The sequence below is a fragment of the Candoia aspera genome, chromosome 7, assembly GCF_035149785.1.
Source record: "Candoia aspera isolate rCanAsp1 chromosome 7, rCanAsp1.hap2, whole genome shotgun sequence".
Classification (NCBI taxonomy): Eukaryota; Metazoa; Chordata; class Lepidosauria; order Squamata; family Boidae; genus Candoia; species Candoia aspera.
This window is the reverse complement of record NC_086159.1, coordinates 9,524,956-9,549,220: the sequence shown is the minus strand read 5'-3', so window position 1 is coordinate 9,549,220 and position 24,265 is coordinate 9,524,956. Positions and strand designations below refer to the sequence as shown.

The following is a 24,265-nucleotide window of genomic DNA, read 5'->3' as shown; positions in this document are numbered from 1 at the left end:
CCAAGGCCTGGGAGAGCAGCCACATTTTCAGAGTTCTCCAGAACATCACTGGGATGAGAGCTACATGGATTTCTGAGGGTTATTCCAGAGGGCAACAGTACAAGAGAGAAGGCATGCTGCCTAGATCCTGATAGATAGCATTGTTTGATTGAAGACACCTGAAGCATACCAACTAAGTGTTGAAATTTAAAAGATGGCATTGCCAAAGTGATGCAGGATTGATCATTGCTCAACTTGCCATAGCTGCTAATACAGAGAACCACTGGCATGGTCTTACTTTTCCAACCATAGTCTGCTCATGGGCAGTATGGGGATAATGCTAGCTAATCCTGGTACACTACAAGGATGTTTGCAATCATGGCTTGGATTGTACGACTGTGCTTGGAGACAAAGCTGCAGGGGACTGTAGCCAGCAATACCAAAATGAAGTGGGCAAGTGATGAAAAGATCCATTGAGAAGTTTAGGCAGGTAGAAGAGATTATGGCAGAGGTGTATGGCAGCAACATGCCTTGATTCATGACTGCTGGAAAGGGGAGGCTCTGAGGGCCCACAGAACCTCTTCAAGGGCCACAACATTTTGCTAAGCCATAAACCCTGGTTCATAAACCATAGTGGCTGGGTCACCTCTCATGTTAAGCCAGAGCCAAATAAGCCACCCTGTAGCTTAGTGTAATGGGGGAACTCAACCAGCTGAGGAGATGGAACTGAAAACTGGGGAATAGACTATGGAATATTAAATAAGGATCACTTTATGCCACGACGTAATCTTACAGAGGTCAGGTTAAAATGATCAAAATGACGAATTCCCCATCAGAGTTTTAGCAAAAAATCTGTTTTAGTGCCATGAAATCTAATGCAATAGCACATATAAAACCTTTTCATTTGACACATTACTGATTTTTCCACACTGGCAAAAAAGCCAGTTGATTATGAACACAGCGCCAACACCATGTCCTGATTTGGATGCTGACTTGGTAGAAGGTCAGTTGCATTTTGTCTTTCTCTTTAAATTTGGGAACCTTGTGTGTGGGACTAGAAATTCCAGAATTCTAAGCCAGGACTTGCCAGGTTGACTAGGAATTCTGGAGTTATACTCCCAGCAGAAGTCACCAGTAGAAACATCATTTTTGTTACCATAAAGGAACAGAGGGAGCTTAGCAAAACATGCTTGGCGTATCACAATAAAATACAGTATGTTAGTGTTCTTCTTGTCCTGATTACCAGGAAACACACTGAGGCGAGGACTTGGTCTCTAATATTTATTAGTAGTACTTAACAAGAATCCTAACAAACTGAGAAAGCGTGGGAAAACCCAGCCATATAAACCCCAAAGGTTAAGGCGGTCCCGATCTGTGTCTCTTTGAATGGCTGAACAGTTCCTCAGTGCTACGCATGCGCTTGACAGTCTGGGTGAGAGCCCCCTGCTCGCCATCCTTACTCATGACACTTCTTCTATTTAAATATAGCAGAATGTTAGAGAAAATAGCAGGGAGCTGAACCAGCAACATCGGAAAAATAAATTTATGACCCCAATTACAGAGTGGATTGAAGATGTGATGGTACTTGAGGCTTATGAACAAGTTGCTTACAGACAGATTATATATAGACAATTACAATGAAATATGTAATATGTAAATATGTAAGGGACGCGGCGGCGCTGCGGGTTAAACCGCTGAGCTGCCGATCGGGAGGTCGGCGGTTCAAAACCGCGTGGCGGGGTGAGCTCCCGTTGCTAGTCCCAGTTCCTGCACACCAAGCAGTTCGAAAACATGCAAATGTGAGTAGATCAATAGGTACCGCTTCGGCGGGAAGGTAACGGCGTTCCGTGAGTCATGCTGGCCACATGACCCAGAAGTGTCTATGACAACGCCGGCTCTAAGGCTTAGAAACGGAGATGAGCACCTCCCCCTAGAGTCGGACACGACTGGACTTTACGTCAAGGGAAACCTTTACCTTTTTATGCTTATCCTTTATTGAAACGGTTGTGTAAAATTTCATAGACAGATACAGATATAGCTACATAGTTTTCGTTGTGTTGCTTTCTTTTCAATTTTTGTTACTTTTTTTTAACCTTTGTTCTGTTTTATTAAATAAACGTCAAGGATGGAGTGGTACTTCAAGGATATGCTGATAGTAATTTTTCTCCATTTCAGAGCATTTTCTTTTTGGCATGTCTAAGCTTTCTTCAAGAGATGTGAGCTTCTCCACTAGAAATTTGGTTTTACGTTTAAAATAGTTCTATCCCATTACTTAATCGCAGTCTGAAAACAGCTAACAAATATAAAATATAAGTATACCTTGTAAAATTGATCCATAAAGGCAACAGAAATCTCCATGCATGTGTGTGGGGAATGACTTCTATATCTTGCTGAATTAAGAGTCCTCATCAGCAGAGCCTCTGATGAGGATTGCTGGAAACTAGTTTGGAAGCGTGGAGGAATGCCAGTTGCCTACATCTGCCGTACAACAAGAATAGACTGCCCCTTGCAACAATTAACAACCCCATTACAACACAGGAAATTATAGATGCTATTAGAAAACTGAAAACAGGCAAAGCCCCAGGACCAGATGGTTTTTCTGCAGGATACTATAAATATTTCCAAGATCAAATACTACTACCATTTAAGGATTTATTGAATATGATTGTATCAGGAAATCCAATACCTCAATCTTGGTCTGAGGCGAGTAAAGGTAAAGGTTTCCCTTGACATTAAGTCCAGTCGTGTCCGACTCTAGGGGGCAGTGCTCATCTCCGTTTCAAAGCCGAAGAGCCGGCGTTTGTCTGAAGACACTTCCGTGGTCATGTGGCCGGCATGACTACACGGAACGCTGTTACCTGCCCGCCGAAGCAGTACCTATTAATCTACTCACATTTGCATGTTTTCGAACTGCTAGGTTGGCAGGAGCTGGGACTAGCAACGGGAGCTCACCCCATCATGCGGATTTGAACTGCCGACCTTCCGATTGGCAAGCTCAGCGGTTTAAACCGCAGTGCCACTGCGTCCTTACGGTCTGAGGCGAATATTATATTAATTCCGAAAGAGAAACAGGATCCGACACTATGTAGAAATTATAGGCCTGTTTCGCTGCTGAATAATGACTACAAAATATTTACATTAATTCTAACTGAAAGATTAAAAATTATATTACAAGAAATAATTGATCGTGACCAAAGTGGATTCCTACCCCGAAGACACATAAAAGATAACATAAGGACTATCATAAATATAATAGAGTATGCCCAAATTCATAATGAAAAACAGATTATGCTACTCTTTTTAGACGCAGAAAAGGCCTTTGACAATTTAAACTGGAATTTTATGCTTAAAACCTTGGAATGTATGGATTTTGGCGACACATTTATAAAGGCAGTCAAAGCAATCTATACATTCCAAAAAGCCAAAATTGTGATAAACGAAGATACAACACAAGAATGCGTAATAGAAAAAGGTACCAGGCAGGGTTGTCCACTCTCCCCCTTACTATTCATATTGGTTTTGGAAGTCTTAACAGAGAATATTAGAAAGGAAAATCAGATTGTGGGAATAAAGGTAAAACAAGAAATATATAAATTAAGAGCGTTCGCAGATGATTTAGTTATTACCCTACAAAATCCACTAACATCTCTTGACTACTTACTAAAAACGCTACAAGAATATGGAGAATTAGCTGGTTTCAAAATAAATAAACAAAAAACAAAAATGATAAACTTAAATACGTCACAAAATATTCAGAATATATTAGAAAATAAAGCAGGATCCTCTAGTGTTAAAAAAGTCAGATATCTAGGGATAGAGATTACAGCTAAAACTAATGATCTATACCAAAACAACTATGCAAAAATATGGAAGGAAATTCAACAAGACTTAGGGAAGTGGGAAAAACTAAATTTATCACTTATGGGGTGAATCTCTGTAATCAAAATGAATATCTTGCCAAGGATGTTATTTTTATTTCAAAATATTCCAATATTATTAACTGACAAAACTTTTAAATTATGGCAAAAAGACCTATCAAAGTTCATTTGGCAAAGGAAAAGACCAAGGATTAGACTTAATTAATGCAGGATGCTAAAGAACGAGGAGGCTGGGGTCTTCTAGATTTTAAATTATATTATGAAGCATGTGGATTATTATGGGTAAAAGAGTGGAATAGTTTACAAAATTATAGATTATTAAATCTAGAAGGCCACAACCTGAAATTTGGTTGGCATGGATTCCTATGGTATAACAAATTGAAAGTAAATAAAGTATTTAATAATCATTGTATTAGAAAGTCCCTTCTTAGAATTTGGGAAAAATATAAATCTACTCTAACACCCACTCTACCATTATGGATTTCCCCGCAAGAAGCGTATAGTAGGAGAGAAAAAACAGGAATTTGCAAATGGCTAAGATATTTGGACCTAATAAAATTTGAAGGGGCTATATATAAAATGAAAAGAAGAGATGAATTGGAAAATGAAGGACATCCATGCCAATGGTTTTTGTATTTTCAATTAAAGGAACAGTTTAAAATTGATGCCCAAAGTTACAAATTCACAAAAGATTTAACCTGGTGGGATAATTTAGTTTATGCCAACAATGACCACATGATTTCCAAAATATATAAAATGTGATTACAAATAAGAATGGCAAATGTACAAATTAAACAATGTATGATTAAATGGGAGAGAAATCTTGGATATCACATTGACTATGATGTTTGGGAAAGAATGTGGACGAAAGGGCTGAAATTTACTTTAAATTATAATTTAAAAGAAAATTTTTACAAAATGATGTACATTACTCCAGACAAAATATCCAAAATGTTTCAGAATACTTCAAATGTCTGCTGGAAGTGTAAAAAAGAAACAGGAACATTTAATCAAATGTGGTGGACTTGTAAGAAGGCGAAAAAATTTTGGACATCTATACACAATATAATTTGTAAAATGTTGACTAAAGAAATTAATAGAACACTGGAACTCTATTTATTGGGCATCATGGACAAGGATTTGGAACATGAACATGGAAAACTTTTACGATATTTGATCACCACAGCTAGAATTACGTATGCATCAAAGTGGAAGGAAGAACTGACCCCCTCAATGGAAGAATGGACATTTAAATCCCTGGATCTGGCGCAGATGGCAAAACTTACGGACCAGCTAAATGATAAAAATGTGGAAGATTTTCAAAATGACTGGACCCCCTTCTTCAACTATGTAGAATCGACCCCAAAATTAACATAAATGTATAAAACATATGAATATAAAATACAAGATGTAAATATTATGTATTTGACTTATATAATCTCAATAGAACTGTAGAATTATTGTAACCAAATTAGTGAATTGTGAAAAGAAATTATTTAGTTAAGGTATAAAATTGTATCAGTTAGGGAGTTGGAAATCCATTTCCTTTCTTTTAAACCTCTTCTTCTCTTTCTTCTTTCTCCTTTCCTTTTTTCTTTCTCTTGTTTTTGCATTTTATGTTTATTGTTGATTTGTCATTTTATGTTTGTATTATTTGTGTAAATAATTTAATAAAGACTATTTTAAAAATTAATTTTTTTTTTAAAAAAAAGAACAGATTGCCCCTTGTGCCAAGACTCTCCCCCACATTTGGCTATTCATCTTCTCAAGCTTGTGTTGTGAGCAGTCCGACCCTGTGTTGATACTTAAATATAGTTTAACTCTCTATAGGGTGATTTTGCTGTTACGTCAAAAGCACAGTTGTTCACCTGCTATTGGAAGAGAGGAAGGAGATCATTTGTAATGTAAAACGTTTGTATCCAGCTGCAAGTGTGACCTTTCCCATTGCCTCTAAAGTGGGCAACCTGTGCAGTCCATGAGTTTTGTGTTCTGACTTTCAAAGCCCTCTCTGGTTATGATTTCAGGAAATGTCGAAGTAAGTAACCCATACAAAACATAGGAATGTAAGCAGTCCCCTGCTGGATCAAGCCCCTGTCCCATTTAGTCCAGCAGTCTGTTCTCCCAGTAGTCAAAGTACTGTACAAGGAGCCCACTAGTCTCCCAACAGAGGACCTTCAGAGGCAGTCCCACTACCATCAAGGCTAATAGCCCCTGATCCCCAGGACTTCCTTGGATTGGTCCAACCAATCAAGCTGGTAGACAGCACCATATCTTGTGATGAATTCCAAAGTTTAATAGCTCTAAGGTAGATGCAAAGCATGTCCCTTGAACACCAAAAGGCTCTGCTAGGCTTCCCTAACCTTCCTTCTAAAATCACCAGACACATCGCTTCTCTTCAGATGTTCCAGGGGTGATTGCTGCTCCTGTTTTCTCTTGCCAGGCGATTCCATTCCAGCTGCCACTGAAGAGGTGCTCTGTGGTGGGCAACAGCGGCATTCTGAAGAAGAGCCGCTGCGGCAAGCAGATAGATCAAGCGGACTTCGTCATGCGGTAAGTGAGCCACAGCACAGCTTGCCTGTCCTCCCTTCACAGCATTTGCAAAGTGTTTTGGCATCCCTGTTTTTGACTCATCAGCGGCAACCCTCACCTGTCCTCCCTGAGAGTGATGTCTATGCTAGTGGGACAGCAGGGCCTTCCAGAAGTGCAGTCCTTGCTATAGGCTCTTCAAGGAAAGATTAAGAGGGATAGAAGGATCCTCAGGCCTCTAGTCAAACAATTTTCATTTGTTTTTAACAAAAAACATAGAGCAGTGTTTTTCAACCTTAGCAACTTTAAGCTGTGTGGACTTCAACTCCCAGAATTCTGGGAGATGAAGTCCAAACAGCTTAAAGTTGCCAAGTTTCAGAAACACTGCCCTAGAGAAAGCTTATTGCCTTCTTAGGAGAGCTAATGATTTGTTCTTTATTCGTCCAGTCGCTTCTGACTCTTTGTGACTTCATGGACCAGCCCACGCCAGAGCTTCCTGTCGGTTGTCGCCACCCCCAGTTTCCCCAAGGTCGAGTCCGTCACCTCTAGAATATCCATCCATCTTGCCCTTGGTCGGTCCCTCTTTGTTTGGCCTTCCACTCTCCCTAGCATCAGCATCAGTGATGATAGCCCTGCTTTTTTTACCTGCTCCTCCTTCAGTTGTCCATCCATCCACCCACTATATTTAGGCCACCACATTAAATGTGGAATTTGTGATTCCCACACTGAGTGTTGGGAGATCAAGGAAAGGAATTGTGATTTGGGTGCTGTCAGAATGCTTTTGGCAAACAGTACTCCCTCTTGATCCTTGACTGGAAGCCGAGAGCTTGTAACAACATCTGGTTCCTTCCTGTGTTACCATTTGTTGCTGAACCCATTTGATTACAGTCCACTCCGATGCTTGCATCAGAGCTCCCAAGTGAAAAAAAGAAAATTCCCCCATTCTTCTATTTGCATCAAAACATATTTCACTTGGCCAGGATTCATACAACATTCTAAATCCCCAGGTTAACAAAACACATCAGATGTACTTATATAACATGCAATGCCCAGGTAAGTAACACATAGTATGCCTTAAGTGAAGGTTCACACACCATCTTTAAACAATGGCTGGACTCCCCCAACATGCAAAGCTACATCCTGCTGTACCTATTTTAGCTTAGTCTAACATTCTGCGTGAACCCAGCCTCAAAGTATTTATGTTGGTCAAGGGTGCACGTTCAAGTGAACAGAGGAGCTGTCCAATATGGAGAACAGCAAAAATGGTGTTGCTTCTGCAGTGATGGCATCTGAAGGCAGAATTGTTGCCTTATCCCTTCCATGTTTGACATCAGGGCCAAATGAACCCAGAGCCTCTAGCTCTGGATTACCATCTGGGACATGGGTTTCTATCTAAACTTTGTTCCTTGAATTCTGAAGAAGAGCCTGGCTTGTTGAGGGATCTTTTTAGAAGAGAATATATGTAGCTTAGGGTTGAACAGTGGGGTTCTTGGTGCTCTCTGAGCTTGGTTGTTGGCTTGCAGACATCTCATTACCCGACTAGGTAACTTCATCAGTGCTGATGTTGGTAATGTTACCTGGAGCACTGATGATGTTATCTAGTTGGGTAATGGAATGTCTGCACGCAAACAACCAAGCTCAGAGAGCACCAAGGACTCCAGGAACTTTTTGGGATAGTGGTTTGGAATGCCTGTCAGCATCCTCAGAATCTCCCTGGTACCCCTACAGGAGGACAAATGCTAGACTCTTTCTTCATCCTGAGGTTTCATCTAATTTTGGGCTGGCCTCAAGGAGAAAAGAGATAGTACTCCAGCAGCCAACCTTATGCTTCTAGAAAATGAACAAGTAATTACTTTATAACTCTGTTCTGGTTAGTATGGGCAGATTGAACAACATTTTGAGCTTTAAACAACCCAACAGTGATCAGTTTCAAGTCACAAGAGCTCGGAAGAGCCAGCTGGTGCAACCATACATAGTTACACTTAACCATAAACCATGCTCTTAGCCATAAATCATTTTATGCTCCTAACCATAAACCATTAACCATACACTTAAACATAAATCACTGCACCCATGTTGTCTATCTAGCAAGCACTATTAAGATTTCAGGGTTTCAGGCAACAACCCTTCCCATCACCTCTGATCCAAAATTCTTTTTCTTTGGACATACCAAGGATTGATAAGCAAACCAGTGTATACTATGGTCGTTCCCATATTATATCAGTGTATCAACCTCTTTATCCTTTTTCTTCCATACAGTAACTTAAAAGGCTGTTTTCAGACCAGTCTTGGTCTGGAGCTACCAAGGGTTAAATACAGAATTTTCTGTGTTCAGAGCATGTGTAGTAATACTGATTATTACCTTTACTAACTCCTTGTTCATGTCCAATTAAACATACAGGTAGTCCTCGCTTATTGACCACTAGTTCAGTGACTGAAGTTACAACAGTGCTGAAAAAGTAGGTTTATGACCAGTCCTTGAACCTGCAGCTGTTACACTGTCCCTGTGGTCACATGATCGCCATTCGGGAGCTTCGCAACCAGCACGCATTTACAGTGGTCTCAGCATCCCGCGGTCGCGTGATCACCATTTGTGGGCTTCATTGCCGACTTCTGACAAGCAGAGTGTCATGAGTGCCGTTGAGCTGAAGCCATCAGCGCAATGGCACACATGACAATAGCAAGGAAACAGGAGAAGGGGCTCAAGATAAGTAGCCATCAACTCACAACGACTAACGGCCAACAAACAATAGCTAAACGGATCACGGAGCACACCCAAGCCATCAGCGCTAATACAACGGGGATCGCCCAGCTGACAGCAATCACCGGATGAATAGAAAACCCGATGATGGGCGATCCCGGAACGCCAGCGGGGCCTCGCAACCCCTCACCCACCGGCAGGGCAACGTATTGGACAAAGGGGGGTGACGTGACCGCGAGTGAGGGGGCGCTGACCGGCGCGGGGTATTTAAACCCCGCACCGGCGCGCTCCTGTCACTCTCAGCTTTTTTCCCGACGCTGTACCTGCGCTGTGAATAAACCAGAGCCTGATCCACCGAACCAGTGTCTGAGCATTATTCAACGGTAGGCAGCGCATGACACAGAGTCAGTGGAGAAGCCAGCTTTGAAATCACAAATCATGGTCCCATGATGTCATGCTTAACAACCTGCAGCGATTCACTTAATGGCTGCAGCGGAATGGACATCACAAGTCCAGAGCAGTCACGTGACGTTTCACTTAATGACCGCTTTGCTTAGTGACATTGTTGCCCGTCGCGATTGTGGTCAGTAAGTGAGGACTACCTGTACTCACCTTGATGAGATACAAATCTGATCAAATCTAATTTGAACAAATACATGAATGCAAATAAAAAGTGAAATTTACAACCCCCTTTTCTTTTTCTTCCTTTCAGATGTAACCTTCCTCCACTAAGCAATGCATGCAGCAACGATGTAGGATCAAAAACTCAACTGGTAACTGCTAATCCCAGCATAATTAAGAAAAGGTAAGGAGCACATTGTCTGTTTCTTCTGAAAAGATTGGCCGTGCTGAATAAAGAAGAAGAAAAAGAGCACTTTAAAAAAAAGAAAGGAAAAAGGGGCATTTTGAAGTCGGAGTGTTGTGGGTAGAATAATTGTCTCACTAGCAGCCTGCGTACAGTCAACAGCAAACTTACTGGGTGGGTTAAGAAATGAAAAGCCTCATCTGTCATCCCTCAGCTGACTTGAAATTGGTTTTCATCAACATGCTTCAAAAAAGAGGTGTGAATATGATAGTCAGAGCCAACTGCTGTGTGCATTAATAATCTTCGTGACCTACTAGGGCTTCCCAAGAAATCTGGTTGCCCAGTGAGTAAAATAAGGCGCTGGACTCAGTAGAATATTGGATTATTCCAACCAAGTCCTTAGGACATTTTGATGATTTCCAAGTTGGGTTCAGTAGACTGGGGTAACTCCACTGTTTATCTATCCACTTTGGGAAGCTGGTTTCTACTCCAGTAAACGTTTCCATGGAACGGAAGGAATCTGTATAAAAATACAGATCACGCTTCTGCTTAAACTATATATTCTTCTGTTAATCTTCTACCCTGCTCCCCGATTTCCTCTGTTTGGTCCTGGTCCTAGCCAGACTTTTCTGCTCCCACTGCTCATTTTGTAATAGACTGGTTGGGAGCAAAACACCCAGATTCACTCCCAGCAGGATCTGTGGCAAAATTCTTTCAAGTGCCTTCCTGTTGAAGCAATGCCACCCCTTCTTCATGCACTCTGCAGATTTGTATGGCTCAATGTAAAGGTCACCGTTGCCCTGATCAAGAAGATCACAGCTGATTCCAAAAGATGCAGAATATTGCTCTTGATAAAGGTTACCAGTATGAGCTAATTTCCTTTCCTCAGCTGTTTTACACATTTCATGTAATCTACAAACAAAAGCTGAGAAAGCACTTCACTCACCCACCCTAGGTCCCATCGCTCCTGTCTTGCCCTTTCCTTTAAACCCTTGGATTACAAATGGAAAGGAAGATAAAAGCTGAATAGACTCTTGGCCAAGTGGAGATTACTTGTTAATGTAATTTTTGTCTACTTCTTTCTTATATTTAGCAGCAGTTAAATATATTGGTTTAAAAACACCCTACTCATGTCCTCTGCTGTGACGAGTAATGTGTTCTTCTGTCTGATGGTGATTCATCAGTGATGGTGCATCACACAACTGGCAGTGCGGGCTCTTTCGACATTTGAAAAGGCTTGTGTGTGGTTATATGGACTAGGGGAGCAGAAAGGTTTGAACATCCTTTTCAGCCCTGTGTGTAAGTAGCTGAAAGAGCAATCTCGGAGGACAGGGGAGGCAACAACTGGGTTTCTTCAGATGCTTTTCTGTTACCCCTCCCAATGCAACTCCATTCTCATAAATGTAGCTGTGTGCAAGACTAACGTAAAATATGTATATTTGCTTTCCATTCTGAAGCTCACTCAGTGTAATGATTGCCTAAACCCAAATACTCAGTCTCACAAGCTCGGGCTTAAAGATAACTGATTTATTAAAGGAATAGTATGCAAATACAGAGAAAGCTGAGAATGAGCAAAAGCGCGCCAAATACAAACTTAAAAGCCTTGCTTGTGGGTAGGTCCCGCCCCTTCGCCCGTCAGGACGCTCCCCCTCCCAGGTGCTGAATGCCGTTAGACGCGCCTGGGAACGTAACCTTGAACAGGAGCGCAAACCCAAACATGCATTCCAAGTCCTCAAAACAAGGGAGTGCAACAGAATGGAAAAACCCCGGGTGAAGGGATACGGAACAGAGAATGACATGTGAAACGTTACAATGTTAACCAGACATTAGAATGAGAACATGACATATTGCCCCCCCAAAAGAAATCAGGGAGCCGGTTTGTCAGGATAGGCAGAGTGAAATTGGGCTACGAGACGAGGAGAATGCACGTCTGGAGCAGCAACCCATTCAGGATGAGGGAAATGTTTCCAGCGAACGAGGTATTGTAGAGTAGAGCGCTGGCGTCTGGAATCGAGAATAGATGCCACCTCGAAGTGCTGCTGGTTGTCTATCATGAGGGGAGGTGGAGGAGTGGGTTGCGGATGCCAACGGTCCGATGACAGGCAGGGTTTGAGTAAGCTACAATGGAAAACAGGATGTAAACGTTTAAGGTTGTGAGGTAAGTCAAGTTTAAACGTAACAGGGTTGAGCTGAGCAACAATTGGAAAAGGACCGACAAATTTAGGACCAAGTTTTTTAGAGGGTTGTGGGGACTTGATAAATTTAGTTGATAAGTAGACTTTATCCCCGACTGCAAAGGATGGTTCTGGGGAACGCTTGGCATCAGCATGGCGTTTATAGGTAGCTTGGGCATGGTGGAGAGCGAGTAGAATATTAGACCATGAGTCTTTGAGAGAGTCTGCCCAGCCAGCGAGGGTGGCTGGGAGTGGTTGAGGATGAGGAAGTTCAGGAATAGGAACAAATTCACGTCCAAAAACTGTTTTAAAGGGAACTTGACCAGTGGTTTGATGAATGGAATTGTTGTAAGCGACCTCAGCAAATGGGAGTAGATCGACCCAGTTGTCTTGTTGGTAGTTAACAAAAGCTCTGAGGTATTGTTCTAATGTAGAATTAACCGCCTCTGTAGATCCGTCCGTTTCCGGATGCCAAGCAGTAGAAAGTGATTGTTTCGTACCCAAAAGTTTTAAAAATGCCCGCCAAAATTGTGACGTAAATTGTGTGCCTCTGTCACTCACCAAACGGGCGGGGATACCGTGGAGGCGGTACACGTGGATGAGGAAGAGGCGTGCCAGCTGTTGTGCGGTGGGGATAGAAGCGCAGGGGATAAAGTGGGCTTGTTTGGAGAAAAAGTCTTTGACGACCCAAATGACAGTTTTTCGTTGACTAGGGGGTAGATCAACGATAAAATCCATGGAGATATCTTGCCAAGGGACAGACGGAGTGGCCACGGGTTGAAGGAGACCCTGGGGCTTGCCCGGTTTGCGCTTTATCGCCGCACATACAGGGCACGCAGTGACATATTCCTTTAAGTCTTTGAGTAAAGTGGGCCACCAGAATTGGCGGCGAACGAGGTGCAAAGTTTTCACGTAGCCAAAATGCCCCGCTAGTTTGTCATCGTGGCAGCGCTGGAGTATGGTTTTTCGCATTGCTTCGGGTACATAGAGACGATCGTTGCGCCAGGCAAGATCATCGGTGAAAGATAACATGTGTCTGTTGGTTTGTAACCAAGTATCTGTTTTAAGGTGGGAGAGCAACTGTTGTTGCAAATCGGAGGGAATTGACAAGGGAGGCGAGCCGCTGGAAGGCGGAGCGGCTGGAGGCGGAGTCGATTGTGCTCGGGTCTGGCTGCGAGTCACCGCTGCCAGACTTAATTGTTTGTCGGTCCAGACGGTGCCTTGGACCGTTGGCCCTGGGCCAGCATCTTGGGGTCTACGCGAGAGTGCATCAGCCAAAAAGTTTTTCTTGCCTGGTATAAATTTAAGAGTGAAGTCAAAGCGGCTGAAGAACTCAGCCCAGCGCAGCTGTTTTGGACTGAGTTTTCGGCTGGTGCTTAGAGCTTCCAGGTTTTTATGGTCAGTCCAGACCTCAAAAGGGTTGGAAGTACCTTCCAATAGGTGTCGCCATGTCTCTAAAGCCGTTTTTACCGCAAAAGCCTCCTTTTCCCAAACGTGCCATCGTCTCTCTGTTTCAGTGAATTTGCGAGAGAGGTAGGCACAGGGTTTTAAATCGCCAGATTGGTCAGATTGTAACAAGATTGCGCCTATGGAAAAATCAGAAGCATCGACTTGTACCACGAAGGGTTTAGAGGGGTTTGGATGCTGTAAAATTGGTTCTGTGGTAAAAAGTTGTTTGAGCGTTTCAAACGCTTGCTGACAGGCTGGAGTCCATTTAAGGAGCGCGCCTGGGTTCTTCGAACGTCGCGTATCCCCCTGTCCTTTGGTTTTTAACAGTTCCGTAAGGGGGAGGGCGATTTCTGCAAAATTTTGGGCGAATGCCCGATAGAAATTTGAGAATCCAAGGAAACTTTGTAATTGTCTCCTGGTACGAGGAGGCTCCCATGCCACTATAGCTTCTACTTTTGCAGGGTCCATTTCAATGCCCTGAGCTGAAATTCGGTAACCTAGGTAATCAATTTGCGACTGATGAAACGCACATTTTGACAGTTTTGCGTACAACTGTGCTTTTTCCAATTTAGCCAATACTTGACGCACCAAGTGGATATGTTCTGACATGGTTTCAGTATAAATCAATACATCATCCAAAGATACCAGTACCCCTTTAAATAGGTGGTCATGCAAGACCTCATTGATTAACTGCATAAAAACCCCGGGTGCCCCAGATAAACCAAAAGGTAAGACTTTATATTGGAAAGCCCCAAGAGGACAGTTAAATGCTGTTTTCCACTCATCCCCTTTCCTTATGCGAATGCGAAAATAAGCTTCTCTCAAATCCAGTTTTGAGAAGATTTTGCCTCTGGCCAGATGTGATAACATATCTTTGATCAGGGGCAAAGGATATTTATTTAATATTGAGACCGCATTGAGCCCGCGGAAATCGGTACAGAGTCTTAATGACCCATCCTTTTTTGGCCGAAATAGGACAGGAGCTCCTACCGGGGAATTTGCCGGCTCAATGAAACCTCTAGCCAGGTTTTTGTCAATGAACTCCCTTAGCGTGGTAAGCTCTTTGGGAGACATGGGGTATATTTTTGGGTGAGGCAATTTTACATTTGGTAAAAACTCAATGGCACAGTCCGTTTTTCGGTGGGGTGGCAAGCGATCCGCTTCTTTTTCCCCAAATACTTCAGCAAAATCCTGATACTGATTGGGTAGTCCTTCAAGAGGGTGAAGCGTTTGCACAGTGGTATACGCTACCCCCCCACCCTCCATGTCCTCCAGTAAGTCCTTTTCGGGTACTTTGTAAAATCCATCCGCAAACGTTACAGTTCTATGGAGCCAGTTGATGAAAGGGTTTTGTTGCACAAACCAAGGCATTCCCAGGATTACCAGAGGGCCCCCCACTGGAGCTACCACAAATGGCAGCTTTTCTTGATGGGAGCCCATCTGCAAAGCGACCAGTCCCGTGGAAAGATTGACTGGTTTCCCTCCCGCCATAGTTCCATCCAACTGGGTGAAAATCATGGGTCTTGCCAAAGGGAACGTGGGCAGTTCGAGAGCTGCTACCACGTCAGGGTGCATTAGGGAACGGGAGCAACCCGAGTCTAGCATAGCCCATACTTCCACAGTTTTGGTTTTTGAGCTCAGTTTAACTTTAACAGTCAGTGTGGGGAAGTTTCCACTCACCGAATCATGGTTACGCCCGGTTTCTTCCACCTGCCCTAGGGCGCCCTTCAGGGCAGGTGGTAGGCTTTTCCCGCCGGCTGCTCGAATTGCAACTCTTCCTCCTCTTCTCCGAAGGATAGGTCGGGGGGGTCCAGTTCTGCGAGGGCCGCCTTCAGTTTTCGCGGTGGAGCAGGAGCAGGCATCTTTACCGTGGGTTTCGTCTGTCGTTCCTCAGGACGGCGTCTCGGGCACGACGTGGCTCGATGCCCGTCTTTCCCACATCTGAGGCACTGACCCTTGGAGAACCGTTGCTCCCTCTCCTCTTCCCAGGTTTTCGGTTTGGGGCGGCTGGCAAGTCCAGATGTGCGCGCTCCTCTAGCAAGACGTGTTTGTCTAAGCTCTTTGGTATGGGCGTAGGTTCGTAGGGCATTTTCTGCGCTTCCCGCCAACTGAATCCACCCATATAACGTTTTGGGATCGTCTCTGCCTAGCGCCCATCGAAGGATTTCGGGTTCTAGCCCCTGCTTGAACAATTCGATGATTGTTGGCTCAGACCAGTCTTCCACTTTTCCTGCTAAAGCTTTAAACTCCAACGCATATTTAGCAACTGAGAGGGACCCTTGGTAGAGTTTGCGCAGGTCATTTTTGGCCGTTTCTTGGGCTAGGGGGTCTTCGAAATGCTCCTTGAGTGCCCACAAAAATTCATCGAAGTCCTCTAACTCAGTTGCCTCAGCTTGGCATAGTTGCACATACCAATCCGCTGCCCTTCCTCTCAGCTTGTTGGCAATGAAATTGACCTTGCCATGTTCAGACTGAAAGTTCCGACCCCAATCTTCTATATAATGCTTGGCATTCGTAATAAAGAAGGAGAGCGTTGCGGGATCCCCATCAAACTTCACTCCAAATGGTGGGAAGGTTCTTACCGGCTCAGCTGGCTGTGGCGGTGCCGCGAATGACAGCGTACGCCGAGCCCCCACAAGTGGTCGATCCCTAGGGGGTCTTGCCTCTCGCTCTCCCCTTTGATGGGCTGATCGAGTCTTACTTCTCCCCCGGGTCGACAGGGTGCTGTGCCTGGGGTACTGTGACGGCTCTTCCTCCCAATCCTCCGGGGTGGGCTCTGCCACTCTGGGCTGATCCTCTCTGGGTAGATCCTTGAGGATCGTCACTATTAAATCCATTTTATCTTCCAATGCCCTCATACGGGCCGGAGTGACCGGCTCCTCCGGGGGTTGGTTGGTTATCACCACCTTCGGTGACAAGGGGACTTCGTGCTCCCAGGCCAATTGGGGAGACCCCCTCCCCGTGGTTCTTTCCATAACAGATCTCTGTTCACTCCTGAGACTCTCCTGTATGGATGTCAGCAGCTCGTCCAATTGGGTATCTCGCAACTCCCGACGTGCTGCTCTTTGCGCTCTCGAGGTTAGCGCTGGCCGGCTTTTGGCCACCTCCCGCTCCTCTTCGCCTCCCTCACATACGCGAAGTTGAGGTTCGGTCATCGCTGGCGTTCCCTCTTATCCAAGGATTGGATGGGGCCAGCGGAAAATGGAAAAAATGATTCTCAGCTTTATGTAATGATTGCCTAAACCCAAATACTCAGTCTCACAAGCTCGGGCTTAAAGATAACTGATTTATTAAAGGAATAGTATGCAAATACAGAGAAAGCTGAGAATGAGCAAAAGCGCGCCAAATACAAACTTAAAAGCCTTGCTTGTGGGTAGGTCCCGCCCCTTCGCCCGTCAGGACGCTCCCCCTCCCAGGTGCTGAATGCCGTTAGACGCGCCTGGGAACGTAACCTTGAACAGGAGCGCAAACCCAAACATGCATTCCAAGTCCTCAAAACAAGGGAGTGCAACAGAATGGAAAAACCCCGGGTGAAGGGATACGGAACAGAGAATGACATGTGAAACGTTACAATGTTAACCAGACATTAGAATGAGAACATGACACTCAGCACATTTAGGGTTGGCTTCTACAGTCTAAAATATTTTCAGATCGTTAGTTGGTCTGTTAAAATGGATCTTGGGAGAAACATTTGCTTTTATCACTAATTAACTTGTTAATTGGTAACTTAAAAGCTGCAAAAACAATTAGGACAATAAATTATGGGGTATCAAAGAAAGCTCTTTTAGTATTATTTATTACACACATCCCTTTTTTTTTCAGCCAAGATGGGCTACCCAAGTACTTGCTGAAAACCACAGTGCAATATATTCCGGTATTATGGAATAATAGAGGTTTTTAAGGCAACTTTAGATGATCCCTTGCAGTTAAAATGTTAAAATACAGATTCCTAAACAGAGATGAATTAAATTGAAGAAAGGAGCTCATCAATGGTCAGGATGCTAAGTCATAGAAGGAACACTGCTAAGAATAATAATTATCTTTCAATGGGGTCTTGATCAGCTATGCAATCATATGCAAGTAGTCCTCGCTTAACGACCAGAATTTTGGTTGCTAAGTGGTCATTAAGTGAAACCCTGGTTGAGAAACCCTGTTCTAGATTGTTCTATTGCCAAAGTTTATCCATTTATCCTGTGTGGGAAAAGGTACCCCCCATACCCATGTACGCAACATTCACTACCAGACCTGAGATCCTCCCCACCACAACCCCATATGAACTGCTGAAAGTGCCCTTGTAGGAAAACATTCACAGCAAGCTGAATGAACCCTGAGTGGGTCAACAGGAAGAAGACTCAGTCAGGAACCTGTGGCTCAGTAAACCAGATTGTTTCTATGCACTGACCAGGTCTCAAAGATAGAATGGCTAGCATGCTGACCTAATAGGAAGGGGTAAATAACAGTTACACGGTGGGTTTATCTAAAACATCCCAGCGTCACACTGTAATTTCCACTGTGTCTGCCTTTTTCTTTATCTTGTCTTTGCGATGTAGTGGGCCAAAGGGGTACAGTATGAGCCCTGGTCCTGCTGTTGCTCATGGCCGCTCAGCAAAGTGTCAAAGCTTTGCTGGGGGTCCAGGATATACTGTAACATATCCATTGCATGCAAATAAAAGTATGTTGTATCTTCAAAGTGATTTGGTTGCTTTAGGTGAGCCAGGTTTTGGCCACAACAGTCCAAATAAAGATTGGATCCAAAGTTCCTGTTGTTGATTTAACAGTAAATTAAAAACTATCCCTATTTAATTGCAGAGAGGCAGGTATCAAATCCGATCTAAAACAAATCACTGCTTGTTTCTGAGCTCATCTACCGTTACATCATTTTTTCTGGTAATAATCCATGATATCCATATTTTAAACTCTGAAGACACAGGTCAAATGCTCAATTGATTTCAGAATCCAAAGTGCAAACACACTACGAATAACAAAGGCTAATTTATTTTAATGTTATTGAATCAGCAAATAACAATTCTGGATGTAATTTTAATTGGCTAGAGTAGTGGTTGCTTACTGTGATATACAGTTTCCAAGGGGTCAGATTCTTTTGAATACTAATTTTAGATAAGGAGAATCATTTTTTTTAATGTTAATGGTGAATCAGTCTGTCTATCCATCCATCCGTCACCTGTTTTGGAGGTTTCATGCAATAATTAATGTAACATAGGTAGCTTTGAGTTTGTTGGACATTAATATTGCATCTGGTTTTAATATTGCCATGTAGCTTTGCAACTCCTTCTGCCCATTCATTACGTTTTTTCAGACTGGTGGCTGCACGTCCTCATTCTGCTCTGATGGGTGGTTCAGAAGAGACCAAGCTGGAAGCAGGTGCATCCTAGTGATGGGAGGGCAGAGAAAAAGTCAAGATGGCTGTCATGACCATGTGGTTGAGGCCACATCTTTTTATATGTTTACATTAGCAGGGTTGACACACATGCATTCCTTTCGCATCCTAAAGGGCAGGACTTCCATCCCAACATTGCAACTGACATTTCTGACTTCCAGCTGGAGATGAAATAATGTCATCAGGGTGGACGTTTGTGGAATTAAAGCTCTCAACACAGAGGAGGAACTGCCCCTGCCCCGTTCTAAGGCATGCATGCCTCACAACGTGATCATGCCTTCCTGTTGGAAGGGAGGGACAGGAAGCATGCATAGGCTTATCCCCTCAAGAACAGATTACACAGGGGGCTCGCCCAAGGCCGGGCGGCCATCAACATAATCGCCAGCCACTCCAAAGGGCCCCAGGGCATTCACCTGGGAGGCACACAGAAGGAGGAGAATGGCAGTCGGACGGCACCGCCCGAATCACCCATTGTCATGAGTGCCGTTGAGCTGAAGACATCAGCACAACGGCACACATGACAATAACGAGGAAGCAGAGGAAGGGACTCAAGATAAGCATAGCACGCACAACAACAGACACAGACCCTGGCCGGATGATTCAGCCATCAGGACACAAAAGAGAAAGAAGGAAAGACAAAGACTAGGCGGATCACGAGGCACACCCAAGCTGTTAGCAAAAGCGCAACGGAGATCGCCCAGCTGACAGCAATCACCGGCTGAAGGAGGAAACCGATGATGGGCGATCCCGGGGCACCAGCTGGGGCCCCGCACCCTTCACCTACCGGCACGACAGTATGCAGGACAAAGGGGGGATGACGTAACCCAGGGTGAGGGGGCGCTGACCGGCGCGGGGTATTTAAACCCCGCACCGGCGCGCTCCCCTCACTCTCAGCTTTTTTCGCAACTGGCTCTACGATTGAATAAACCAGAACCTGCTCTCCTCTGAATCAGCGTCTGTGTTTTACTCAGCGGTAGGCAGTGCATGACATAAAGCTGAGAGTCACAAACTCAGCCTCGCCAAGCCCCACCGGACAACAACGAGCCACAGGAGGAATAGACGGCGAGAAGACCAAGAGCGATGAGGCCGACGCGTCGCGGCCAAGGCGGGCGAACCGCACGGCAAGAAGCGGAGGAGGACCGATCGAGGCCAGAGGCACCGCGGACCCCAGGAGCCACAGACACCCTCCCGGCCCACCCCGAGCCTCAGCTCCAACCCCAGAGGGAGACGGAGGCGGAGGCGACCCGGCCACAGCAGGGAGCAACATACCTCCCGAGACCAGCGGAGACCCCCCCACCCCACATCGCACCCCAGCCACGGGCGTGGAGCGTCAGCCCAACTGCGGCAAGCACGGTGGAGGACGGAGAGGCAACCCAGCCGACGCACTCCCAAACGGAGGAAGCTGACCAGCGGACGGGAATGCCTGAACCCCACCGGCGGCTCAACCCTGCGGACACACCGATAGACCCGACCCCAGCTGCGGCGCGGATTTCGGACGGGGAAACACAAGCCAGACTCGCGGCCATGGAGGCCCAGCTAAAGGACCTCAGGACCATGCTACAATCGCTGATGTCCCCGGCGCCGCCCAACGATGTTCCCGTACAGGTCCACACCCCGAGCAGGTCGTCGCACTCCCATGGGCCAAATGCTAATCAACAAGCGGCCCAGGCGGACGTAGCCATGGGTCGGGAAGCGAGAGGAGGGGACTCACAGAACGCCCGGGCTCCAAAGGACTTCCCCATTTTCTTCGACGGGAACCCCGCGAAACTGTCGTTCTTCATCACGAACGCCAGGGAGTTCATGGGGCGGCACGGACACTCCTTTAACTCCGAAGCGGACAAGATCGTAGCCGTGGCGATCAAACTACAAGACCGGGCGGCGGACTGGTACGTCCAAATGTACGAGTCCAACTCCCCCGCCCTCTCTGACTTCCATGCCTTCATCACCGAGATGAAGCGCTACTTTGAGGACCCGCTAGCCAAAGAGAGGGCTAAAAGCGCACTCCAAAGCCTCAGACAGGGCGCACGCACTGTCCCGGACTACGCTCTCGAATTTAAAGCCCTCGCAGGGAAGATCAACGACTGGTCCGAGACCACCCTGCTAGAAATGTTCAAAAGGGGGCTCAACCGCGAAGTACTCCAATGGGCTCTCTACCGGGACGACCCGGAGACTCTGAAAGGCTGGATCCACCTCGCGGGGAGAGCAGAACACGCGCACCGCACCTTCCTAATGGCAACGACGGAAGACAAAACCAACACCTGCCCAAAGGTACCCGCGCCACATGTGGGGACGGCCGGTCCGACATATCCAAGGAAGAAATTTACTCGCGGGCCCTGCGGGAGGTGCGGAAAAATGGGGCACAAAACGGCAGATTGCTTTTCCAACCGAACCCCAGCTAGCGCTCCCAAACCCGCACTGAAACCTAGCCTCAAACCAACTAACCCGCCGCCGACCCCCACCGCCGAATGACCGGAGCCACAGCGACACCGGACGAAGGCTGGGACGCTTACTGGGGGGGAGAGGACGCCGTAGACCCAGACCAGCCAGCGGGAAACGCTCCCCGCCTGCCTTAAAACGCGCCGCGAGGCAGGTGGTGGGACAGAGGCGCGGATCACTTCGACAGAGCGGCGAAAGCTCCGTAATAATGGCGGCAATCAAGCTCTCTGTGGGCAACGGAGCCACCACGGCCGCAGCACTAGTGGACTCGGGGTGCTCGAAAAACCTGATCCACCCCGACATAGTCGCCAAACTCGACCTACGCTGCCTCCCTCTCCCCACGCCGCTGGCATTTCACCAGCTGGACGGCTCAACAGCGGGAGGGAAACCAGCCACGATGCAGACCGAGCTGGTCACCCTACAAATGGGTACCCACACTGAACGAACATCGTTCATGGTAACCCACATAGGATGGCCCATCGTAGTCTTGGGAATGCCATGGCTCGCGACAAACAACCCGCGCATCGACTGGAAGACCCGCACCTTCCGATTCGACGACGGTGAGTACCGGGCGCCAGTTCCGGCGGGCAGGACCAACCCCACTGTGGGATGAGCAGAGGCGGCAACCCAGGACAACACAGCTACCCCAGAAGACCTACTGGAGCAATACGCTGACTTCTCAGAGGTCTTCGGAGAGGCGGAAGCTGATCAACTACCCCCCCACCACAAGACGGACTGTCAGATTGACCTGCTGCCCGATGTCCCCTTACCTAGGCCGAAGATTTACTCGATGACCCCAAAGGAGATGGCAACCCTCCGGGAGTTCATCGACAAAAACCTAGAGAGGGGATTCATAGAGCCGGCATGCTCACCGGTCGGAGCGCCCGTCTTATTCCAAGAGAAAAAAGACGGCACCCTACGGCTCTGCACCGACTACCGGGGCCTCAACGCAGCTTCCCTATCCAATAAATACCCCTTACCCCTCGTGAAAGACATGCTCGCCCACCTGTCCATGGGCAGAGTATTCTCCAAGCTGGACCTTCGCGAGGCGTACTACCGAATCCGAATCAGGGAGGGGGACGAATGGAAAACTGCGTTCAACTGCCCCCTAGGCGCCTTTCAGTACAAAGTGCTGCCATTCGGACTAGCAGGGGCCCCGGGGGTGTTCATGCAGCTCATCAATGAGGTTCTGCATGAACACCTGTTCAAAGGGGTCCTGGTCTACATAGACGACGTCCTTATCTACTCCAAAACGCACGAGGAACACGTGACCCTAGTCAGACAAGTCCTCGACAAGCTAAAAAGGGCGAAACTCTATGCCAAACCCTCAAAGTGCGAATTCTATAAAGCACGCCTAGACTACCTGGGGTACCGAATCTCCGGAGAAGGCATAGAGATGGACCCCGCAAAAGTCGAGGCGGTGGTGAATTGGGAACGCCCCCGTAACAGGCGCCAACTACAGAGCTTCCTCGGCTTCGCGAATTTTTACAGGTCATTCGCACGGGGGTTCGTGGAGATAGCCCTCCCCCTAACAGACCTCCTCAAAACTAAAGGGGTGGGGGACACACAACGCGCCAAGAACCCGGGCACAGTACTAAATTGGACTCCCGCGTGCCAAACCGCATTCAACAGGCTGAAAGCGCTGTTCACCACGGAGCCAATCCTTGCGCACCCGGACCCAGAACGGCCGTTCGTGGTCCAAGCCGACGCCTCAGACTTCTCCCTGGGGGCCATCCTACTCCAAAAGGACCCCACAGGAGTCCTGAAACCATGCGCCTACCTGTCGAGGAAATTCTCTGAGACAGAAAGGCGTTGGCACGTCTGGGAGAAGGAAGCCTTCGCGGTAAAATCGGCGTTGGAAACATGGAGGCACCTACTGGAAGGAGCCACCCAACCGTTCGAGGTCTGGACAGACCACCGGAACCTCGAGGCCCTCCGAACGCCCAGACGCCTCAGCCCAAAACAGGTCAGATGGGCCCAATTCTTCAGCCGCTTCAACTTTCAGCTGAAGTTCATGCCGGGCAAAAAGAACTTCCTGGCTGACGCCCTCTCCCGACTGCCCCAAGATGAGGAGCCCGCCCCAGACATGATCGGGACGGTCCTATCCGCTTCCCAGCTGGGGATGGCTGTGACCACGCGGCGCTCGGAGGCAGCCCAACCCCACGGCGCAACCAACGGTGGGGCAACCAGTGACCAGACGGCGCCAACCGCAACTGCCAGGGGGGATACGCACGGACCTCACCGCCGCCCTCAAAACCGACCCTTGGCTCCTAGCAAACCCCGACAAGGTGACGATGGCACAGGACCTGGCATGGGGGGAAGGCAGAATATATGTCCCGGACTCGCAACGCCAGGCAATCTTGCGCCGATCCCACGACACCAAGCAAGCGGGACACTTCGGGTTCCTAAAGACCCTGCACCTAACACGACGTCAATTCTGGTGGCCCACGCTAAGACGGGACGTGAAAGCCTATGTAGCGTCCTGCCCGACATGCGCCAGGGCTAAACGGGCACCAGGTAAGCCCCCGGGACTTTTACAAAAGGTGGCGGAGCCCTCCCGCCCATGGGAGGAAATCTCCATGGATTTCATAGTAGATCTCCCACCCAGCCAGAAGAAAACGGCCATTTGGGTGGTGAAAGACTACTTTTCGAAACAGGCCCACTTCATCCCCTGCTCATCGGTCCCGTCCGCCCAACAACTAGCCAAACTCTTCCTTATACACGTGTACAGGTTACACGGATGTCCCGCACGCGTGGTGACCAACAGGGGCACACAATTCACTTCGAAATTCTGGCGGGCCTTCCTAAAGCTGACGGGGACCCAACAAGCCCTATCCACAGCCTGGCACCCCCAGACGGACGGAGCCACAGAGGTCCTCAATGCCACCCTAGAACAATTCATACGCTCATACACCAACT

The 24,265-nt window shown here is 46.9% G+C and overlaps 1 protein-coding gene across 1 annotated transcript in view; it reads left to right on the top strand.

The window, feature by feature from the left end:
* ST8SIA1 (ST8 alpha-N-acetyl-neuraminide alpha-2,8-sialyltransferase 1) overlaps positions 1-24,265 on the top strand; it is a 90,136-nt gene that overhangs the window by 36,410 nt on the left and 29,461 nt on the right. Inside the window, exons 3-4 of the mRNA XM_063308690.1 lie at positions 6,298-6,407; positions 9,797-9,889. Of these exons, the coding sequence (XP_063164760.1) occupies positions 6,298-6,407; positions 9,797-9,889 (203 nt within the window). The remainder of the gene's footprint in view (positions 1-6,297; positions 6,408-9,796; positions 9,890-24,265) is intronic.